General features: G+C 46.0%; 2 protein-coding genes and 1 pseudogene across 5 annotated transcripts; 1 reads left to right on the forward strand and 2 right to left on the reverse strand.

Moving 5' to 3' along the window:
* Positions 1-1,569: 1,569 nt before the first annotated feature.
* ARFIP2 (ADP ribosylation factor interacting protein 2) lies at positions 1,570-6,813 on the reverse strand. 4 transcript variants are annotated; one of them, XM_003819087.6, is made up of 8 exons: positions 6,282-6,813; positions 5,370-5,470; positions 5,019-5,115; positions 4,192-4,310; positions 3,790-4,011; positions 3,092-3,249; positions 2,769-2,943; positions 1,570-2,319 (listed from the first exon to the last, which is right to left on the reverse strand). In XM_003819087.6, exons 2-8 carry the CDS (start codon positions 5,466-5,468, stop codon positions 2,164-2,166), a joined length of 1,026 nt encoding a protein of 341 aa, XP_003819135.1. In that variant the 5' UTR covers positions 5,469-5,470; positions 6,282-6,813; the 3' UTR covers positions 1,570-2,163. The 4 variants fall into 4 exon arrangements, with proteins under 4 accessions (XP_003819135.1, XP_003819134.2, XP_063464413.1 ...); XM_003819086.6 differs by having other exon boundaries at positions 5,370-5,510; positions 6,282-6,591; XM_063608343.1 differs by having other exon boundaries at positions 3,631-4,011; positions 6,282-6,516.
* Positions 6,418-9,718, forward strand: TIMM10B (translocase of inner mitochondrial membrane 10B). Its single transcript, XM_003819091.5, has 3 exons — positions 6,418-6,605; positions 6,807-6,902; positions 7,095-9,718. The coding sequence occupies exons 1-3, from the start codon at positions 6,567-6,569 to the stop codon at positions 7,269-7,271; spliced, it is 312 nt and encodes a 103-aa protein (XP_003819139.1). The 5' UTR covers positions 6,418-6,566; the 3' UTR covers positions 7,272-9,718.
* On the reverse strand, positions 8,119-14,402 carry LOC100971235 (voltage-dependent anion-selective channel protein 1-like; annotated as a pseudogene).
* Between the last annotated feature and the right edge of the window lie 5,964 nt (positions 14,403-20,366).

Below are 20,366 nucleotides of genomic sequence, written 5' to 3' on the forward strand. Positions count from 1 at the left end.
CTAGTCAGATGATTGCAGGCTGACCAAAGCCCAGAAGACTGTCTGGGAGCTGCAGTATCCATGACAAAGGGCAAAGTCATGCCTGTGAGGATCCCTGCACTATGGGAATCTGCTGAGTGGGTCTTCCCCTTCCTCCAGCCTTCCAGAGATGGGTAGAATCCTGAAAAATTCTGGTTTCCTTGGCCAAAGGGCATACAGGTGATGACACCTAGCCCTGACTAAACCAAAGTGCTGTTAGGGATCTTTCTTGTGACCTCTCCACAAGGTTCAGATTTAGGCTCAACACCTGGGTGCAGCAGGAGCTTTGGGAACCGCCTCAACCTGTTATCCACCTGAGTTCAGCACATAGCACAGGATGCTCCAGTGCCTGTGAAGGAAACCCAGACGGGGATCATGCTTGCAGTTTTGGGCTGGGGCTACTATACTACCCAAGATGAGGGAACTGGAGTCTAGATGACACTATCTTAAGCCTCAGAGGACTACTTTTCTCAACTCTATACTTCTCCCATGCAGTCAAATTTCTGCTTAAAACACTTCTCAGCTCCTTCTCCAGAGGGCAAAAGTCCTTAACCAGCCTGCAGTCTTCATCTAGCCACTCCCTCTTTATTTTTCATTCCAAGTAATTCCTCCCAGTTCCTACTCAGAGCCTTCATTATATGCTAGCCTCTCTGCCTGGGATGCTCTTCCCTTTACCCTGCCTGTTTGTCATCTACTCACCCTTCAGGTCTCAGCTTTTTTTTTTTTGAGATGGAGTCCCGCTCTGTTGCCCAGGCTGGAGTGCAGTGGCGCAATCTTGGCTCCACTGCAAGCTCCGCCTCCCGGGTTCACACCATTCTCCTGCCTCAGCCTCCCGAGTAGCTGGGACTACAGGACTACAGGCGCCAGCCACTGTGCCGGGCTAATTTTTTTGCATTTTTAGTAGAGACGGGTTTTCACCGTGTTAGCCAGGATGGTCTTGATCTCCTGACCTGGTGATCCGCCCGCCTCGGCCTCCCAAAGTGCTGGGATTACAGGAGTGAGCCACCGCACCTGGCCAGGTCTCAGCTTTCAAACTGACATCCCCATTTCCACCCCAGTCCATGCCAGATGCCCCTCCTTTGTGCTCCCACAGCGCCCTCTGTACTTCTGTATCCTAATACTTATCACTGTTTTGTAGTTGCCTGGTTACTTGTTTCTTTCCCCCAGTAGGCCCTAAGCACTGTGGGCAGGGACCGTGTTTTATTCACTGATGTTTCCCCAGGGCCTAACGCAGTGCCTGGCAAATGAAAGCACTCAGTAAATATTTGCTGTATGAATGAATGCATGATGAAGGTCAGCAAACCCAACCCCCTCTGGATCTGGTGCTCTTAAGATCCATAGCTATCTTGGTGCTGGCTAAAGGACAAAGCTTTGGCTCCAACTGAGGCTGGGAGAGAAGACCGGGCCTTCAAACCATCTCTGAAACCTGTGACTTCAGCTGCCTGGCCCCAGCTCTTTTGACTTGATAGGGTTCTGGTGTTTGATTAGACTGAGCTTGTCTCCACCCAGGCCACCCTCCTAGAGTCCCCGACAAATTGACCTCGCTGGGCCTGCTTTTATGAAAGGTTTATTCCTAGTGCTAGATCCCAATCTTCTTGGGCTCTAAGCACAATTAAACTGGGTGGGTGGGTGAGGGTAGGCCTATTCAGATGCAAGGCCAGCAATGGGGCTCCCCATTATCCCCACCCCTTTGGTCCCAGTCCCCTTCTCTGCAATGGGCACGCATAGAGGAGAGACAAAGGGTATTAGACGCAACATCATTGGCCCAGGGGAGTCCGAGAAGAGCTGCCATTGGCTGACAGGGCATTTTCAGGCTCTGTCATTGGTCAGGGAGCACACCCCAGCCTGAAGAGTGATGCCATTGGCCAGGGAGTGGTTTTGTCATAGCCGTTGGCTGTGAAGTGGAAGGAAAAGATCTGGGAATGAAGCCCTGTGGCCAGGAAGATAGACAGGGCAGCAGCTTCTGGGCCTCCAGGCCCTCTTCCCACCATAGCAATGTGGGCAAAACTGGTGTCAGGCCCCAGCCAGAAAAAGGAGCCCAAGCCAGAGGGCAAGTGACAAGGGATGTACCATGTCCAATCTCCCACACCCTGGGGCTGCCCTTCCCAATGTCTTTCTTGATAGCCAAGTTGGGCTGGGAGCAGCTCACTGCTCCTCTAGCCAGGAGGGTTTCTCAGCTCCTGGAGGCCGCAGCTTGATGTTGAACTGCTGCAGGGTCTGCTCCAGCTGTTTCTGGTTCCCAGCAAAGTAGGCGGACACGGCATTGTGGAAGAGCAGCAGCTGCTTGTGCATCACCTTGATCTGGGGGTCCAGCAGGGTCAGCTAAGGCTGGACTCAGGCGCCCTTCTTGAGGGTCTATGAGCCTGAGCCCAGGCACAGACCAGGGGCACAAGGACTCTGCTCTGATGGTGCTTTTGGGGTAGGGGCTGAACTCTACCCAGGGAGTCAAAGGAGAAGGGTCAGTCTGATGGAAGAAACCTCACTGGATTTGTGGGCCTAGGGTTTTGGTACCCCAGCTCAGGGGGTGATTTTTCCCAGTTATGTTCCTGGGACCAGCAGCCAAATCCTCCAACAGGAAAGGGCCAGGAATTGGAGGGAGGGTGATCTGGAAAGGCCCAGGGGTTGAGGGGGTGAACACTCTACTCCCCAGCTAGGCTGCATTGCCTCATTCAATAATGGGGAGGGTCTGAGGGGAAGGTTAGTGTTACAGATGGAAAGGTGGGCTAGGGTCAAGGGGGTGGGGTTGGCACCTTGTTTTCTTCCAGGAACTTGAGCTTGATGGCCACATCTCCCCGCAGCTTCTCATACTTGTCCCGATGGGCCTGGAAAGTGGCCTGGGCACTCTCAAGTCGACCACGTGTCCCTGCATCCCGGGGGCCTAGACTCAGCTCCTCTAAGTCTGTTCGGTAGGCATCATATTCCAGCCTGGGGAGGGGGTGATAAAGGCTGGTCTCCACCCCTTTATCCTCAACACATACTCTCCTTTCCTTCCTGAATTCTTATGCCCCTAATGCCCAAATTTCCACCCATACCAGCCAACTCCCCAAACCCTAAGCCCTGCCAGTGCCCACACCTGGCAGCCTCATACTGTTTCACAGTCATGAGCGTGTCTTCCATGGTCTTGGTGACCAATGTGTTGATGCTAGAGACAAAGAAGTTCACGGCTCCTAGCAGCGTTTCCCCATTCTTGCATAGTAGTTTCTGTGTCTCTGCATTGTAGCCAAATTCCTCCTGAGGGCAGAAGGGAGGAACAGACCTTGAATAACACTCCCTACCTGACTGAAGCTGTAGAGCCCTTCATTCCCCTCCTCCCCGGGGACGACACAGCCAGCAAAACTGGAACAACCAAGGACTGCCTCCAGCGAGGCTCTCTTAGCCGGAAAGTTAGTGGGATCACCCTGGGGATACCTGGGGTAGGAATGTGGGTGGTGGGCATTCTTGGGTAAGTTCACAAGACTAGAACAGTCTGAGAGCTAGTGTGGCAAGCAGGGGAGGGGCTCTGATTAGGCTGAGCACTGAAGGCATTCTCCCCAATGCAGAGAGGGGTTATTTGTGAGGCACCTAGTGTGCCCCCTCCCCCACCCCCTCCAACTTCTGGACCTCTGTACAAACCCTTAGGCTGCCTCCACAGGTGAGTGCTGCTGGGGGTAGGGCTGGGCCCACCCTGAAGGGGTTCTCCCTGTGGGCTGCAGGAGGGAGGGAGGATGAGGAATGACTGCCTGGGAGGGCCCATGCCCAGTTCCCCCACCCTCTTTGGTCTGGGTGAGGCACCTGAAGCTCTGGGGACTTCTGGCTGAGGTCAGCAAAGGCATCACCCAGTGCATGCTGGGTCTGCAGCAGGCTGTAGAGATGGGCTGTCAGTGCCCGGCCCAGCTGCAGGACACTCTCATACTTGCGCTTCGTCTCACGCAGCAACTCAATCTGCAGCTCTAGCTCCAGGTCCACAGTCCGTGAGCCTCGACCAAATCGTTCTGATAACAGTTGCTTTGTGCACTGATTGGGAAATGGGGGAATAAATCAGAGACCCTAACAGCCTCCCCACACAACAGGTATCTACCCCAGCACCCCCCAGGCTCCTACTCTCAGCCACAGATGGGATATTACGATCACAAGGAAAAGGGGAAAAGGTACCCATAAGGAGTTTTGGGGAAGGGAGAGGTGCTTAAGTCCTACCTTATAGGTGTTGATGCCCCATTTCTTGACGATGTCAAACTTTTCTCCAGCAATGCCCCGAGCCACCTCATCTCCAGGGCCAGAAGGAGTGGTGCTGTGAGATGGATGGCGGCCAGACCCTAAAGGATCAAGTTCTCTGACACCAGCCTCTCTCAGATACACCAGACACCTCTGTGGTCCCACCCATACTTCTCTTCCAGCACATGAAATTGACTTCCCTGAAGGAGACGCTAGAGACAACTGGATGCTCCTGCTTACTAGGAGGAACTCGGACCTTGCACGGTGAGAACCAAATCCTGATATACATATGGCCTCCTTGGGGGTTAGTGGAGGGGTTTGCAGGGAGTTGTTGGTGTACAGGGGCAGAGGAAACAGAAGAAAATACACTGAGTTTGGGGGCAGCAGGAGTCAAGGATGGTGGGTCATGATAACAAGAAACCTGGTTGCATTCCCATGTGGAATCTTAGTGTGAGATTCAGGGCTGTTTGTTCCTCTAAACTTTAGAATCTAAAAATTCTGAGAAGCCTCACAAAGTTCCAACTCAGCCTCAAGCTGTAGAGCGGGGGCATTCCTGTGAAGTAGGTCTTGACTCAGGTGGTGGCAGGGAAAGGACAAATGAACCATTTCAGGGGCTAAGTGGCAAAAAGGAAATGGATGGACAATGCTGGGAGTTGCTTTTGGGCTGAGGAGAGTCCATGGGGTTCCTACAAGCAGAAGTTCCCAAGATCTCCAGACATAATTCAAGCTTTCCTAGAGATATCCTATGCTTCCCCAAACCATTCCTGTCCCCTCCTCCACCCAAGATTCCTGTTTCTGAACATTCATACCTGTGGGGATGAGTCCATCACCAGAGCCCCCATAGCCACCAGACACAATGCTGGTTTCATTGAGGTTGGGTCCTGACACCATCACCTGCTGGAGGTCCTATAGGTCAGAGAAGAGGGGTTGCTTCAGGAACATAGGGGCTGCAGAAGCATTTTGGAGGTGGGAACAAGTTTGGATTCAAGCATCATAAAGATAGTACACAAGGGAAGTCTGCACAGAATCAAAATGATAAGTATAAAGAATGAAGGGAGTCAGATAAGTCAGGGGAAGGCTACTGGAATGGAGGGTGAGAACCTAGGATTTATAAATTGGATTCCTAAATTGAAACAATTAGAAGAATCAAACAGAAGCACCTGCTCCAGCCCATCATCTTCAGGAAGCTGCCTGGCTTCGCCGTTCCCGTGGATAGGGATCTCCATTGTGGCTGCCTTCCCTAGGATCCCGTCCGTCATGGCTAGGAAAGGTATTGGAGTAAAACTCTCCACCCCAGCACCCTGCAAAGCCCAACACAGAAGTTCTGGACACTGGCCAGCACTCTAGAAGAAGGAGGCCTCCTCTGTCATTTCTTTAAAGGCTGTCCCAGGGTTTGAGTGTCCCAGCGTTTGGCCATCATTCCTTTCTTCAGATATATGTATTTCTCCCCTCCAAAACGCACATTTGTACACAGGCACACCAAAGCACGGTGTCTTCTCACAAGCCCCCAACTTCACCAGGACTCTGGTGATTATTTCTACACTCATTCAGCAGACATTTAGTGAGTGCCTACTATGTGTCAGGCACTATTTGTGACAATGAAAATACAACAGTGAAGAGGGAAAGTCTGCTCTCTTAGAACTTATCTCCATGCAGGCGTGTTTATGCTGAGCAGGAGATGAACCCTTTCCAGGGCTCAGGTCTTCACCCCCCTATTCAGGTTTGTTCTCCATTGCTTGGCCTTTCACATTCCTTTAGCGTTTCTTCCCCCTTCCTTCAGGGGGTCTCCCCTCCTCCGTCTCATACACCTCGTCTTCCTCGGGCCCTCCCCACCAGGCCTTAGTTAGATCAGTTGGTGTATGTTCCCAGTCTCTGGTAAAAGCCTCTCTCTCCCAGGATATCGGTGACCCTTCCACAGTCAGTTATGTCTCCCAGGTGTGTGAGTCCCCGCCCCCACCCCCATACACCTGGACATCAGGTGTGTCCTCATCCTTCCCCGGGGCTCGGGGCATCTTGCCCTCTGGACAGGTTTGTGCGTTCAACTTCCCGTCGCCCAAGCATGTTCCTCTCACCTCGGGCCGGGCCGCTCTTCCCCTCAGGGCGCCAGGCCCGGGCCGCGCGGGGACCTCGGGCTCCAGTTCCCGTCGCGATCCTAGCAGCAGGTCAGGGACTCGGCGGAAATGACGTCCTCTCCGGGCAGAAGAAGCCGGCCACGTCGCAGATTATAAGGGCGGAGCTGACGTCGCAGCCAGGGCAGGCGATACTCGAGCTAGCTCTCGAGGTCAGCGAGAGGTTACTTCCGGGGCGGCACCGAGAAGCTGAAACGGAAGTGGCGTAGGGCATGCGCCGGTGGCGTGATGGAGCAGCAGCAGCAGCAGCAACAGCAACTGAGAAACGTAAGTGAGAACTAAGTCGTTTCGAGGCCAGACGTTCAGCTCGCATTCCTGCACACATCGCGGGAACCCCACAGGGCCAGGGATTTGAGGGCTGGAAACTTCGGGCTATGGCGCGCGGGCCTGGGAAACTTTGGGCGGCGCGACCTTGACTAGAAGTGTGGGGCCCTTATCGCTGAGTTTGTGGTCCCCCTTTTCTCTCAGCTGCGTGACTTCCTGTTGGTCTACAATCGGATGACAGAACTCTGCTTCCAGCGCTGTGTGCCCAGCTTGCACCACCGAGCTCTGGACGCTGAGGAGGTGGGGAACTGTGTAGGGAGGTTACGCTGCAAGAAGAGTTTAGCGGTAGACTGCTTCCCTCCTCACCCCACTTCCCGTACCTCTGGCCCTGGCCTTCCCACGACCCTCACCCCTAGGCTGGGCATGGGGAAGAAAAGAGGCGGACCCGACAGGGCACCTTTATCCTCCACTTAAACCCTATCTTCCTTCTAGGAGGCCTGTCTGCACAGCTGTGCTGGGAAGCTGATCCATTCCAACCACCGCCTCATGGCCGCTTACGTGCAGCTCATGCCTGCCCTGGTACAGCGCCGCATCGCAGACTACGAGGCTGCCTCGGCTGTGCCAGGCGTTGCTGCTGAACAGCCTGGGGTCTCTCCATCAGGCAGCTAGCCATCCCCAACCCCAGGAGGGAAGGCCCTGGATGGACCCTCAGATTGAAGGACCCAGTGGACCTTGGGGTTGCTGAATCCTAAACAGAGAGAATTCGAGGTTGCCTGAAAGCTGGGTGTCCTTGCTCCTTTTCCTGGAGCCAATATACCCAGTTTTTACTCAGTTTGATTTATATTCTGGGCAAGGAAGCTCTGCCTACTTTATTGGCACAATCCGTTGTTCTGTCGTTTAGTGCATATCTGCTGGCTTCAGCCCTGGCAGCTGAGAAACTGTTTTCTATATGTAGAAGGAAAACCTGAGCATTGGCAGGCATCTGGTTAAAGCAGGGTCTGTGTGTACAATTTTAAAACGGGTAATATGTCATGCTCTTAGTTCATCTTCACAACAAAACTATGAGTAAGCGGTATTAGCCTCACTTAACAGATGAGGAAGCAAGATTCCAGAAAGTACCAGAAGGTCATTTTATACAACAGGAGATTGGTTCCTGCCCAGATGACAGAAAATGGGAGCTCTGTCTAGTTGTCCTTAAGTCTGACTGACTTCAGTGGCTCATAACCGTGAGCCAAGTATTTGTTGGTTCATAACTGTTGTTTTGCGAACTATGTCTTATATGTCTAGAGTTCTGCTGGATCTAGGGAAAGGAGGAGCTATCGAAGTACAACGGATCAAAAAACCACAGGGCTTTTGGGCACTGCCTCCTTGAGAAGTTAGTGGCCACAGAAGAGAGATGAAACCTGTAAGAAGTCTGGAGTCTTTTGGAACTTCAGCCATTTCCCCAGGTTGTTACTTTCTTAGTATGTACAGTCTTCTCAGGATGAGCAGTAAAACCTTTGAACAAAGGTCTGTGTGGTTGTCTTCACGGGCAATCAGGAAGGGAGAGAGCTGGGGACCATATTCTGCAATGCAGCCAAATCCGAGGAAGAGAAACTGAAGGGAGAAGTAGATGGCAATGGTTATGATAAAAAGGGATAAAACTAAATCTTCGGGACTTCTTTAATGCTACGTTAATGTTTCACTGCTCGTCTAGAAACTCCTAAATCCAGCTTTCTGTCATCTGCCCCACATTGGTCCCATTGAGTACATTCTGTGATTTCTAATTCCAGCCTCTCCATTCTTTTCTCATTATTGCCTCCCCCGCCCCCCAACTTTGTGTAATTTACTTCTGTCTTCAGCGGCCTGGATAGCATATCATTCCATCACCCCATTTTCTTGCCACCATTGGCCATCTTTTTGTATCATTTCACTTATTCTGTCTTTTCCATTCCTTCATTCAAACTGCTAGAGAAAAACAGTTGTGTAATGAATGCCACTAAATATTCAAGGCCTCCAACCTCACACCAACACGCAGTCACACCAACACACACCTTTATGGGTTCCTGGTCCATTTCCTTCTCTAATTACCATGGCAGTTATTTTACACCTCTACTGCTGTCCTTAATCCCATACCCCACCCTCATCAGGTGACCCTGTTTCCTTTTTTAGAGAAATTGAAGCTCTTAGACATTGGTTTCCACAGTAATAATTTTAAAACTTCTTACAACTACCTACAAAGCAGATGTTCTATCCTATCTACAGAGCAGAAAATTGAAATTCTCAAGTAGCAGACCCGGTATTAAAGTGCAGATCTGACTTTAAAGTCCATGTTCATTTTACACAGCAGGCTGCCTCTTAAGATAGTATTTATTGAGCGCCCACTTTGTGTAGGTTCTGATTTTGGTAGATGTCATGCTTTATATTAATCTTTACAACAACTATAAGTAAGAGGTATTAACCTCACTTAACAGATGAGGAAGCAAGAATCCAGAATGTGCCAGAAGGCACATTCTGCAGATTTCGTGCAAACATTTATACACAGCTTCTTTTTTTTTTTTTTGAGACAGAGTCTCGCTGTGTCACCCAGGCTGGAGTGCAGTGGAGCGATCTAGGCTCACTGCAACCTCCGCCACCCGGGTTCAAGCAGTTCTCCTGCCTCAGCCTCTCGACTAGCTGGGATTACAGGCATGCGCCACCACGCCCAGCTAATTTTGTTTTTGTATTTTAAGTAGAGACGGGGTTTCACTATATTGGTCAGCTGGTCTTGAACTCCTGACCTTGTGATCCGCCCGCCTCGGCCTCCAAAAGTGCTGGGATTACAGGTGTGAGCCACCACGGCCGGCCTATACAAAGTTTCTTATTGAGAAAAGTGGTTCCAATCATGTTTTTTGCCCCCTTTAGCTGCTATCTCTTGAACAGCAAAGTTTGTTAGGAAGGTAAAAGTTGCTGACTAGGGCCTTACCCACAGGGTGGCACTCTGTCCTTGGGAAATATAAATGCAAGTAAAACAGGTTTGAACTTCTTAACTTCCAGAAGATAGGAGGATGGGACCTGTGATACTGTGCTGCTGGTGGGAGGACCCTTCCACATCAACATTTGTGTGTATCCTTGCAATAAACTTCCATTGTGAATTATCTGTGCTTCCCGTCCTTCCATGTCACACAATAGTAATTGCTAAAGAAGAGCTAGGAGCATAGATCTGTCTGATTCTAAAGCCTTTGCTCTTTGAACTTTGAGAGCTTCTATCTGTACTTAACCTGCCTCTAGGCATGAAAAAACAAATGTCCCTCAGTCTGACCCATCTCTTAATCCCTTTCTTAAAATTTCAATCTCTTGTCCTGGTTCTTTCCTGTTTATAAATATGTTCAGTGTCCAGGAGAAAAACCTTATTCCTACCACTTTACCTTCCATAATCTGGTCTTCCTCAGGTTTTACCATAAAGTGATAGCCATTGGCATAATCGTAGCAATGTGATGTTCCAAGCACAACACTAAAGAATAAATATTGACAAGCTTTATCATGTTATCATAAATGTAAACGTTGGAGATACTTTGTTGTTCCTGACATTGTGGCTTCAGAACTGCCCACTCCTTTGCAAAGCCTCATTCTTTTGAGGCTGTTCATCCATACAACCCTCTGATTACTTGTCTACCACTCTCATTTACTACTACTCTCCTGCTACTTTAAATAGCTAGCCCTTGGTCTTCCTATCCACTCCTTGATATTTTAACATTTACATAGACAATTCATTTGGTGTTTTGTCTCCTAGTTATTTGGCCCAATCTCTGATGATTTCCACTCTGTCTTGGCCACTCACTCCGTTTGTCATATCTTGGCCATTATCATCACCTCAAATTGCTCCATCTTCAAAATACTTGCATCTTATTTATTGACCATATTCCTTCCACTTGGTTTATTGAACTATTCCCTCTATCATTCTCTGATTTCACTGCAGCCAATGCTTCTGCTTTCCATTAGTCCCTTCCTTCTTTAGATTCCTGTATAGCTTAAACTAGTGGTTTTCGTGCAATAGGCTGAATTTCCTTGCCTTTCGTCTCTTTTTGAACCCTTAAATAAAATGATACTTGTCTGTACCTGCATTTGGACAGCTAAATGCCACCCAAGGAAACAACTGTGGAGCAGATTTGTATCACTATGAATCCATGGTTATCAGCTTCAAATGTAGTCTCAGCCCCATAGTCCTACTAGATTTTTCTAGTCATTTTAACTTTTCCCTGCAATGACTATTTCAAACCAACATTCTTAAATCTTTTATCACTCCCCCGCACCATTATCTTCACTTTATGCAAGTAACTATTTCTTACCTCATAGACAAAAGTAGAAGCTATCGGTCATTCTCTCAACATCCTACAACTTATTTACCCACACATATGCATCATTCTTTCTCTTTTGTCTAAACAAGGCAAGCATACATCTGTCTAAAGCCAGTGCCTATTCTGTGCTCGGAATCTTAGTCCTTCCATCTTGGAGGATCTTTGACTTCCACTTTACTGAATTATTCTCATCAGTGTTTAAACATGCTAAAGATTCTCCTGTTAATAAACCACTTCATACCTCATTTCCCCTCCAGTTACACGTCTATCTTTTCTACTTTACAGTTAAACTTCTCAAAACAGTTGGATAGTTTGGGCCTCTCCATTTTACAAGTCATTTCCCATTTTCATTCCTCAACCGAGTCCATTTTGACTTCTGCAACCATCATTCTATTGAAATGGTTCTTGCCAAGGTCACCTTGGTGATCACCTTCCTATCCTTCAATCCGGTGGTTATTTCCCAGTCCTCACTACCTCACTTCTCAGTAGCATTTGGTATAATTTTCTAGTTTCTTATCATTGATATTCTTCCATTGGTGTCTGATTCTACTTTCATGGTTTTACTACTACCTCTTTGACCACAGCTGCTTAGCCTCCTTTGCAGGCTCATCCTCCTCCCAGCCTTTAAATCTGAAAGTTTCTCTAGGTTCTGTTCTTCTCACTCTAATTTTCCTAGGACAGTTTCATCCCCACTCTGAACTTTAGTTACTGATGACTTCCAGATCTCCTCCAAGCTATTTGACATCTCCACTTAAGTATCTCAAAAACATCCCAAACTCAACATGTTTCCTAATAAACTATCCTATGCCTGGTACTCATCCAGTTGGAGAAGCTAGAAGGCATTTGCCTTTTTCTATCACTCAATTGCCAAATCTTATCAGTTTACATTTCTAAATATCCCTTGATTCTCACTGCCCCTCTCTCCACCTTCACCATAATCTCCCACCAGGATTACTGCAGTTGCTGCTGCTTCCTATACCCACTTTTGTATCCCTTCAATCTGTTCTTCACTCATAAGCCATAAAATGCAAACTAATGCTTAAACTTTGCAAGAGCTTCCCATTCTTAGGATAAAAACTGAAATTCTAAATATGACCTACAAGGCCCTGCATGATCCAGCCTGTGACTACTTCCAGCTTTATCTTATCAGTAACTATCAAACAATGGACTGTCAATACTATTTGCTGAATTTATTCAAATCACACTTCACTCTTTCCCTCTGTGCTCTGGCCACACTGGCCTTCTTTCACTTTCTCTAAATTGTCATGTACTGTTTCATCTCAAGGCCTTTGTATGTGCTGTTTCCTGGCTTACAATGCTTTCCCCCTTTATCTACTTCTCATTCTTGAGATCCTAGTTACTATTTCCTCAAAGAACTCTTCCCCAGACTCCAGCTCCCATAATTCCTCATGCTTTTGGTGTATCACACTTTTTTCAATATATTTTTCAAGTTTTACTTTGAATGATGTTAATTACAGCATTTGAAGGGGAGGATCTAAATTCACACAAAATGGAAGGCTCTAAAATACACCCATTAAACTGCTAAAAAATAAATTGAGTGGTGAGAATACAACGGAAGTCCAATTTAGATTCTGAGTGTTGTCACCATGTGATTCTTCCAAGCTTATATCCAGAACTCCTGGAAGCTATTTCATATTCTGGTGGAGGGGCACAAAACCACAGCATGAGAAGGAATTAAGTCCTGAATTATTGGCTTCATCATATCCACCCTCTCCACCCCAGAATGGCAGAAAAGAAACAGTTACCACACCCTGCAGACCTTTTGGTGTAAAATAGGTGATGATTAACTGGGGTGGAAACAGGTCATGAAGATCTGTCTAAAAGAGTCCCTTTCAAGTGAGTTTGCACACACCATCAAGCAACAAGCCTCTCATTAATTAGGGTTAGGAAACCAAGGTTCAATTCTCAGGAAGTCATAAATTCATTCATTTACTCAATATGAATTTACAAAATGCCTACATATTATCAGCTTCCATGTGCAGTCATTTCTAGATAAAAAAGAAACCTGGCTTCTCTAGAGGGGCCACCAAGTTCCTTCTCCAAGTCTATAGCTGAAAGGACCTTTTTTGGAATTGGGTTTCTTCTCTGCCTCTGAAAGAGTAACACTTTAAAGCTGAATTATCTTTAGCCTGGAAATTAACATATTTAGCCTGTAAGTCTAACATTTAGCAATGCTTGCATCCCAGACATACAGTAGAAGATACATTAAATTCTGAAGGTAGCTGTGCTGCAAAATAATGTAAAAGTAAACAATTGTACAGTATTTATGCTCAAAATTTCAGTTCCAGACCTAGCGTGTAACCACTGGCATTGTTATTCTTGCCATCCAGGAGAGCTGACAGTGTCATTTGGATACCTGGCTTTAGGGTCTCAGTGTATTCTAAACCTGTTAGGCTAGAGTTGTTCACTTAGCCAAGAAGCAGGTGTCAGGGTTGATCAGATACTTGGGTATTCCAAAGTGAGTGTTTGTATTAGTCTGTTTTCACACTGCTAGTAAAGATATACCTTGGGACTGGGTAATTTATAAAGGAAAAGGTTTAATGGACTCACACAGTTCCACGTGGCTGGAGAGGCCTCACCATTGTGGGGGAAGGCGAAAGGCACATCTTACATGGTGGCAGGCAGGAGAGAAAATGAAAGCCAAGTGAAAGGAGTTTCCCCTTATAAAACCATCAGATCCCGTGAGACATTCACTACCATGAGAACAGTATGGGGAAACTGCCCCCATGATTCAATTATCTCCCACCAGGTCGGTCCCACACACGTGGGAATTATGGGAGCTACAATTCAAGATTAGATTTGGGTGGGGACACAGACAAACCGTATTAGTGTTATTGTTTCCTGCTGTCCAGGTGAAATTGACAGTGGTCTCCAACTTCTTACTCACCTTCTGGTAAATGGAGCCACCAAACTGTCCCATTATTTACGTTAGTGTGAAGTTGGAATTCAGACTTGTAACCAACTGCAGAGTTGCTCTGGGTCACTCAGGATTTTGCAGTCTCAAAATTTATCTGTTAGCCAGCCAGTCAACCCTTGTAACCCAGCACCAGAGCACCCCAGATGGAAGGTCCAGTGATGTCAAAATCCAGGTTACAGCCCAGGTTGATGTGCTCCTGCTTGTACCTGGTGTTGATTTTAGCATTTTTCCCCCAGTATTAGGTGACAAGGGTGAATTGAGGGTCAGCTTCAGTCCACTTGCAAGATGATCTTCCACAGTAATCTCAGTCCTGGTGTGTTGTGTGTTTCACTTCATAAACATCAGGCCGTACTCAGTCCATCTGTACTTGGTCTCCAGACTGCCTGTCACTTTGGTGATTTCAGTGTTGGCTGAGCCTAAGCTTTCAAATTCCAATGCATTCTCAGATTTTGTTTTCAAAAGGTTTATTAGGCCATATCCTTAGCCCTTGTTGAAGACATTCCTGGCAGATTTGCCAAGATTGGCATACTTGGGTGGCACAGCCATCTTCTGCTCAGAGGTGGTGGTGGCAGGCTTGGCGGCAGCTATGATGGCGGCTTCATCAGGGAGGCATGGAGCAAAGCAAGCAGCCGGTGTGTAGTGCTTTTAATGGTGTTTCATTATATACCTCATAAAGTCAGAGTCCATGTCTGTATTGCTCACCATTGTATCCTTATCACAGTGCTTGGCGTATAATGTGTGCTCAACAAATATTTGTTGAATGAGCATCTTTGAATCTCCTCCCAGCTCAATTTACTATTAACTAAGAGAAAGGCTTTTTTATCAGAAGAGACAGAAGTGAACCTGCACATCTAACCTTTGACGTTTTTCCAATGATTTAAAGATGTTTTTCACCCAAAATCTCAGTAGGTGTTATCTTCTACCCTTAATAGTCACAGATCAGTCAACATCTAAAAGGCCCCGTCTGGAGCAAATCACTCTGCCATTCTAGTTTCCACCTAATTTCTAAGTCCTATAGTTCTGCTTAAATATCTCTTAAACCATTTTCCTTCTGTCCATCTTCATTGTTATTACCTTAACCAAACTTTTATCAGCTTTTTTTTTTTTTTTAAGATGGAGTCTCGCTCTGCCCAGGCTGGTGTGCAATGATGCAATCTCTGCTCACTGCAACCTCCACCTCTCCTCGGCGAGTCTCCTGCCTGATGCCTCCCAAGCAGCTGGGATTACAGGTGCCCATCACCACACCTAGCTAATTTTTGTATTTTTAGTAGAGATAGGGTTTCACCTTGTTGGTCGGGCTGGTCTCAAACTCCTGACCTCAGGTTATCCAACCGCCTCGGCTTCCCAAAGTGCTGGGATTGCAGGTGTGAGCCACTGCGCCCGGCCCCTTAAAATTTTATCAGCTCTTATACAGATTACAGCAGCAGTCTCCTAACAGCTTTTGTTGTTGTTACACTTAAAAAATTTTTTTTATTTAATTTTTAAAAAAGGAGTCCCTGCAGCTCCAGCACGGAGACACAGGGGCTCAACAGAGTGCTTCCTAATAGCTTTTTGTCTTGAGTCTAGACCCCTTTTGATTAGTTAGGAATTAGTTTAGTTACATGTAATAGAGATTCTGTTTTTCCTTTTCTGGGTATGCCCCACATTCATCTATATATTCACATATTCCACAGATATTTGAGTGACTGCTTTTACCAATTTTAGCTTAAGCCCTGCAGATACAGAGCTGAACAAGAACGTTCAATCCGTGTTCTCTTGAAACTTAACGTAGTTATGTGAAGGTTAATATAGGACCAGTAATCACAACTGTGATGAATGTTATAAAGAAGAAATGCATCTTGTAATGGAAACATACAGAAGTGCAAACTTTTTCTGTTTGAGGGATGAAGGAGAGCTTCACTGGAAGTGATTTTGAAGCTGAGACCCAAAGGATGAATTAAAATTAACCAGACAGGCCTGGCATGGTGACTCACACCTATAATCCCAGCACTTTGGGAGGCCAAGGCGGGAGGATTGCTTGAGCCCAGGAGTTCGAGACCAGCCTGGGGAACATAGTGAGACCCCATATCTACAAAAAAAAAAAAAAAAAAAAAAAACACGAAAACCAAAATATGCTGGGCGTGGTGGCACATGCCTGTAGTCCCAGCTACTTGGGAGGCTGAGGTGTGAGGATTGCTTGATCTCGGGAGATCAAGACTGCAGTGAGCCATGATCACCTCACTGCCCTCCCGCCTGGGTGACAGAGCAAGACCCTGTCTCAAAATAATAAAATAAACCAGACAAAAGATAGGGAGAAGGTCTGTCCTCCTTTCAAGTCCTTGCTCAGATGTCACCTTTTTATTCAGGCTTACTCTGATTATCCTATTTAAAATGGTAACCCATGCTCCCTTAGACATTCCTGATTCTCTTTGCTTTGTTTTTTTCCATAACACGTATCACTTCTCACATGCTATGTAGTTTATTCATTTTATTCTTTTTTTTTTTTTTTTTGAGATGAAGTCTCGCTCTGTTGCCCAGACTGGAGTGCAGTGGCGTGATCTCGGCTCACTACAACCTCCACCTCCCAGGTTCAAGCGATTCTCCTGCCTCAGCCTCCCAAGTAGCTGGGACTACAGGCGCCCACTACCACTGCCGGCTAGTTTTTTGTATTTTTAGTAGAGACGGGGTTTCACTGTGTTAGCCAGGATGGTCTCGATCTCCTGACCTCGTGATCCGCCCGCCTCAGCCTCCCAAAGTGTCATTTTATTCTTTATTATCTGTCCCTCCCACTTGAATGTAAGGTCCATAACTCAGGAATTTCTGTCACTGTTTCTGTTTTGTACACTGATATAACCAAACACTGAAAACAGTGCCTGATGCAGTTGATACTCAATAAATATTTGTTGAGTGAAAGGAGGCAAGAATAGTCCCAGGGCAAATGTATAGAACTTGCCTTTAGAGAGAGAAAGAGCATCTCTAATTGGTAACAGTAAGGAGGGAGGAATGGATAAGAGCAGATCTAAATGATTTTAAAATTTAGCATTTGGAGATTGAGAGAATTCCTTTTAAATAGCATGTGATGGTTAGTTTTGTGTGTCAACTTGGCTAGGCTATAGTACCCAGTTATTTAATCAAACACTAATTTGGGTGTTACTGTGAAGGCATTTTTATAGGTATGGCTAACATGTACACTTAATTGACTTTAAATAAAGGAGATTACTCTTGATAATGTGGGTCTGTTGAAAGCCTTCAGAGTAAAACTGAGGTTTCTCAGAGAAGAAATTCTACCTCAAGACTGCAGCATCGGGCCAGGTGCAGTGGTTCACACCTGTAATCCGAATGCTTTGGGAGGCCAAGATGGAAAGATTGCTTGAGTTCAGGAGTTCAAGGTTGCAGTGAGCTATGATCTGTACTCCAGCCTGGGCAACAGAGTGAGGTTTTGTCTCTAAAAAAATAAAAAGTTAAAAAAGTTAAGAGGAAAAAATAAGACTGCATCATTAACTTCTGCATGAGTTTCCATCATGCCAGCCTGCCCTACAGATTTTGGATTTACCAGCTCCCACACATGTGTTAGCCAATTTCTTAAAATATATGTCTTTATATGAATGTATATATCTTATTGATTCTGATTCTCTGGAGAATGCTGATTGATAATACAGCATCTCCTTTTTTTTAAATAGAAGGTAAAGTCATCATCTGAGAATAAAGCAGAAGGAAATGGAAGATGAGAGAGTACAAGAGGTTTGAAATACTGATTGCCCGGAATGGAAGAGTGAACTGACAAAAGAAACAGAGTTTTAGGCAGTGTTGAGGGTTCAGCAGAGCTTGCTGAACTGAATTCCTTTCTGTCTTTGTCTGAAGAGCTTTGATGGTGTTTTTTTGTTGTTTTTGTTTTTTGAGACAGGGTCTTGCTCTGTTGCCCAGGCTGGAGTGTGGTGGTGTGAACACGGCTCACTGCAGCCTTAACCTCATGGGCTCAAGTGATCCTTCCACCTCAGTCTCCCAAAGTTTTGGGATTACAGGAATGAGACACCACACCCACCTTTTTCTTGTTTCAAGGCCTTAAACTTTAAGGACTATTGTGACTCAGGTACCGTTCCTTGCCCTTTTATGAAAGAGTTGTCCATGCTCTTTATTCATGCCCTCACTGAATCCTTTGTCTTGTTCACCGTTATGTCAAAATTAATAACAACTAAACACTTAACAATTATATCAAATGTCTACTACTTACCAGGCTCTATTCTAAAGCATTTTGTGTGCATTAATTCACTTAATCCTCACAATACTATAAGGTAGACATTATTATCTTCATTTTCAAAAAGTGAAACTGAGGTAAAATATCCCATGACTAGTAAGTGATGAAGTTAGGATTTCAATCCAGGCAGTCTGATTCCAGAGCCCATCTTCTTACTCACAAATGAAGATTGTTATACATTTATGTATTATTTTCCATGAATATTTTCTGATCATGTACTCATGGTGCCTAGTATAGGAGCTGGGGATAGAGTAGGCAGCAATCAGAATCTCTGCTACCATGGAGCTTATATTTCTAGTCAGGGGAAATAGGAAATAAATAAGTATTTATATGAAGTGGTAATAAGTGCTGTGGAGAGAAGTAATGCAAGTAAAGAGGATAAGGATGTTGGGGAGAGAGTTGCTATTTTCTGTTGGGCAGTTAGGGAAGAACTCACTAATAAGGTGACATTTGAGCAGAGAATTGAGAGAGTAAGCCTTGAGAGCATCTTGAAGAAGTGTTCACTCTTCTACTGTTCAACTAGTTGTGTAAACCACTAGTGGTCCTCTAGTATCCATTGTCTCCTTTCTTTATGTAAAGAACCTCTAAATTTTCTGTTGGCATATGACCACTGAAAATAAAGATTAGATTTTGTAGCTTTCCTTACAGCTAGGCTTGGTCATGTGATTGATGTGTGCAGTTGCCAGGCTGTGCCCTTAAAAGAAAGGGTATGCCTTCTCCTTTCCTTTTCCCTCCATCTCACTAGTTGGGATGGGACGTGGCACACATGGTGGTAAATTATTTTGGACCTTAAAGATGAGGAGTACTTCCTTGGAGAAGGCAGAACAACTGAAGGCTACCGTGGTAGCCTCAGAGTACTTATATTTGGATGGTTATGTGAGAGAAAAAAATAAACTATCATGTTTAAGCCATGATATTTTGGGTCTTTTTATTACAGCATTTGTGTGGTAGGTAGAAGTTTTAGATCAGGGGTCCCCAACCCCCGGGCCACAGACTGGTACCAGTCATGGCCTGTTAGGAACCAGGCTACACAGCAGGAGGTGAGTGGTGGGTGAGCAGGTGAAGCTTCATCTGTATTTACAGCCACTCTCCATCGCTCACATTACTACCTGAGCTCTGCCTCTTGTCAGATCATTGGTGGCATTAGATTATCATAGGAGCATGAACCCTATTGTGAATAGCACATGCTAGGTGGCATGCTCCTTATGAGACTCTAATGTCTGATGATCTGTCACTGTCTCCCATCACCCCTAGATCGGATTGTCTAGTTGCAGGAAAACAAGCTCAGGGCTCCCACTCATTCTACATTATGGTGAGTTGTATAATTATTATATATTATAATGTGATAGTAAAATAAGTAAAGCTCACAATAAATGTAATGCATTTGAATCATCCTGAAACCGTTAACCCCTCCCCTGGTCCGTGGAAAAATTGTCTTCCACTACACTGGTCCATGGTGCCAAAAAGGTTGGGGACCACTGTCTCTGAGATTTCCTGCTCTCTAGTATATATCTCCCTAGTATACGTTGCATATTCCATGGGACTGTGAATGTGACAAATTTTACTTATGTGAGAAGGTTATAATATATGGCATAGTTGACTGTAAGAGCGATTGTCTGGGTGGGCCTGATCTAGTCACATGAGTCACATGAGCCCTTTAAAAGCAGAGTGTTTTCTTTATGGTTGCAGAAGGGGACATCAGAAAAGTGTGAAGCATGAGAAGGGTTAGAGGCACTGTTGTTGGCTTGAAAATGGAGGAACCACATGTCAAGGAAGACAGGTGGCCTCTAGGACCTGAGAGTGGCTCCTGGCTAATGGCCGTGAAGAAAACAGGGACATCAGTCTTAGAACTGCAAGAAACTGAATCTTGCCAACAACAATAATAGCTTGGAAGTGGATCCCCCCACACCCCCCACCCCCTAGAGCCACCAGATGAGTAGCCCCATCAACATGTTGACTTCAGGCTTATGATACCCTGAGCAGAGAATCCAGTAAAGTCATGCTGGACATCTGATCTACAGAACTGTGAGATACTACATAGGTGTTGTTTTTAAGCTGCTTAGTTTGTAATAACTTGTTATGCAGCTCCAGAAAACTTGAACGTTAGTGGGGGTTCTCCAGAGAAACAGAACTGATAGGCTGAGAAGTCCCACAATCTGCTGTCTACAAACTAGAGAACCAGGAAATCTGGTGGTGGAATTCAATCCAAGTTTGAAGGCCTGAGAACCAGGAGCACTGATGTCCACGGACAGAAGATGAATGTCTCAGCTAAAACA

The sequence above is a fragment of the Pan paniscus genome, chromosome 9 (assembly GCF_029289425.2).
Source record: "Pan paniscus chromosome 9, NHGRI_mPanPan1-v2.0_pri, whole genome shotgun sequence".
Taxonomy (NCBI): domain Eukaryota; kingdom Metazoa; phylum Chordata; class Mammalia; order Primates; family Hominidae; genus Pan; species Pan paniscus.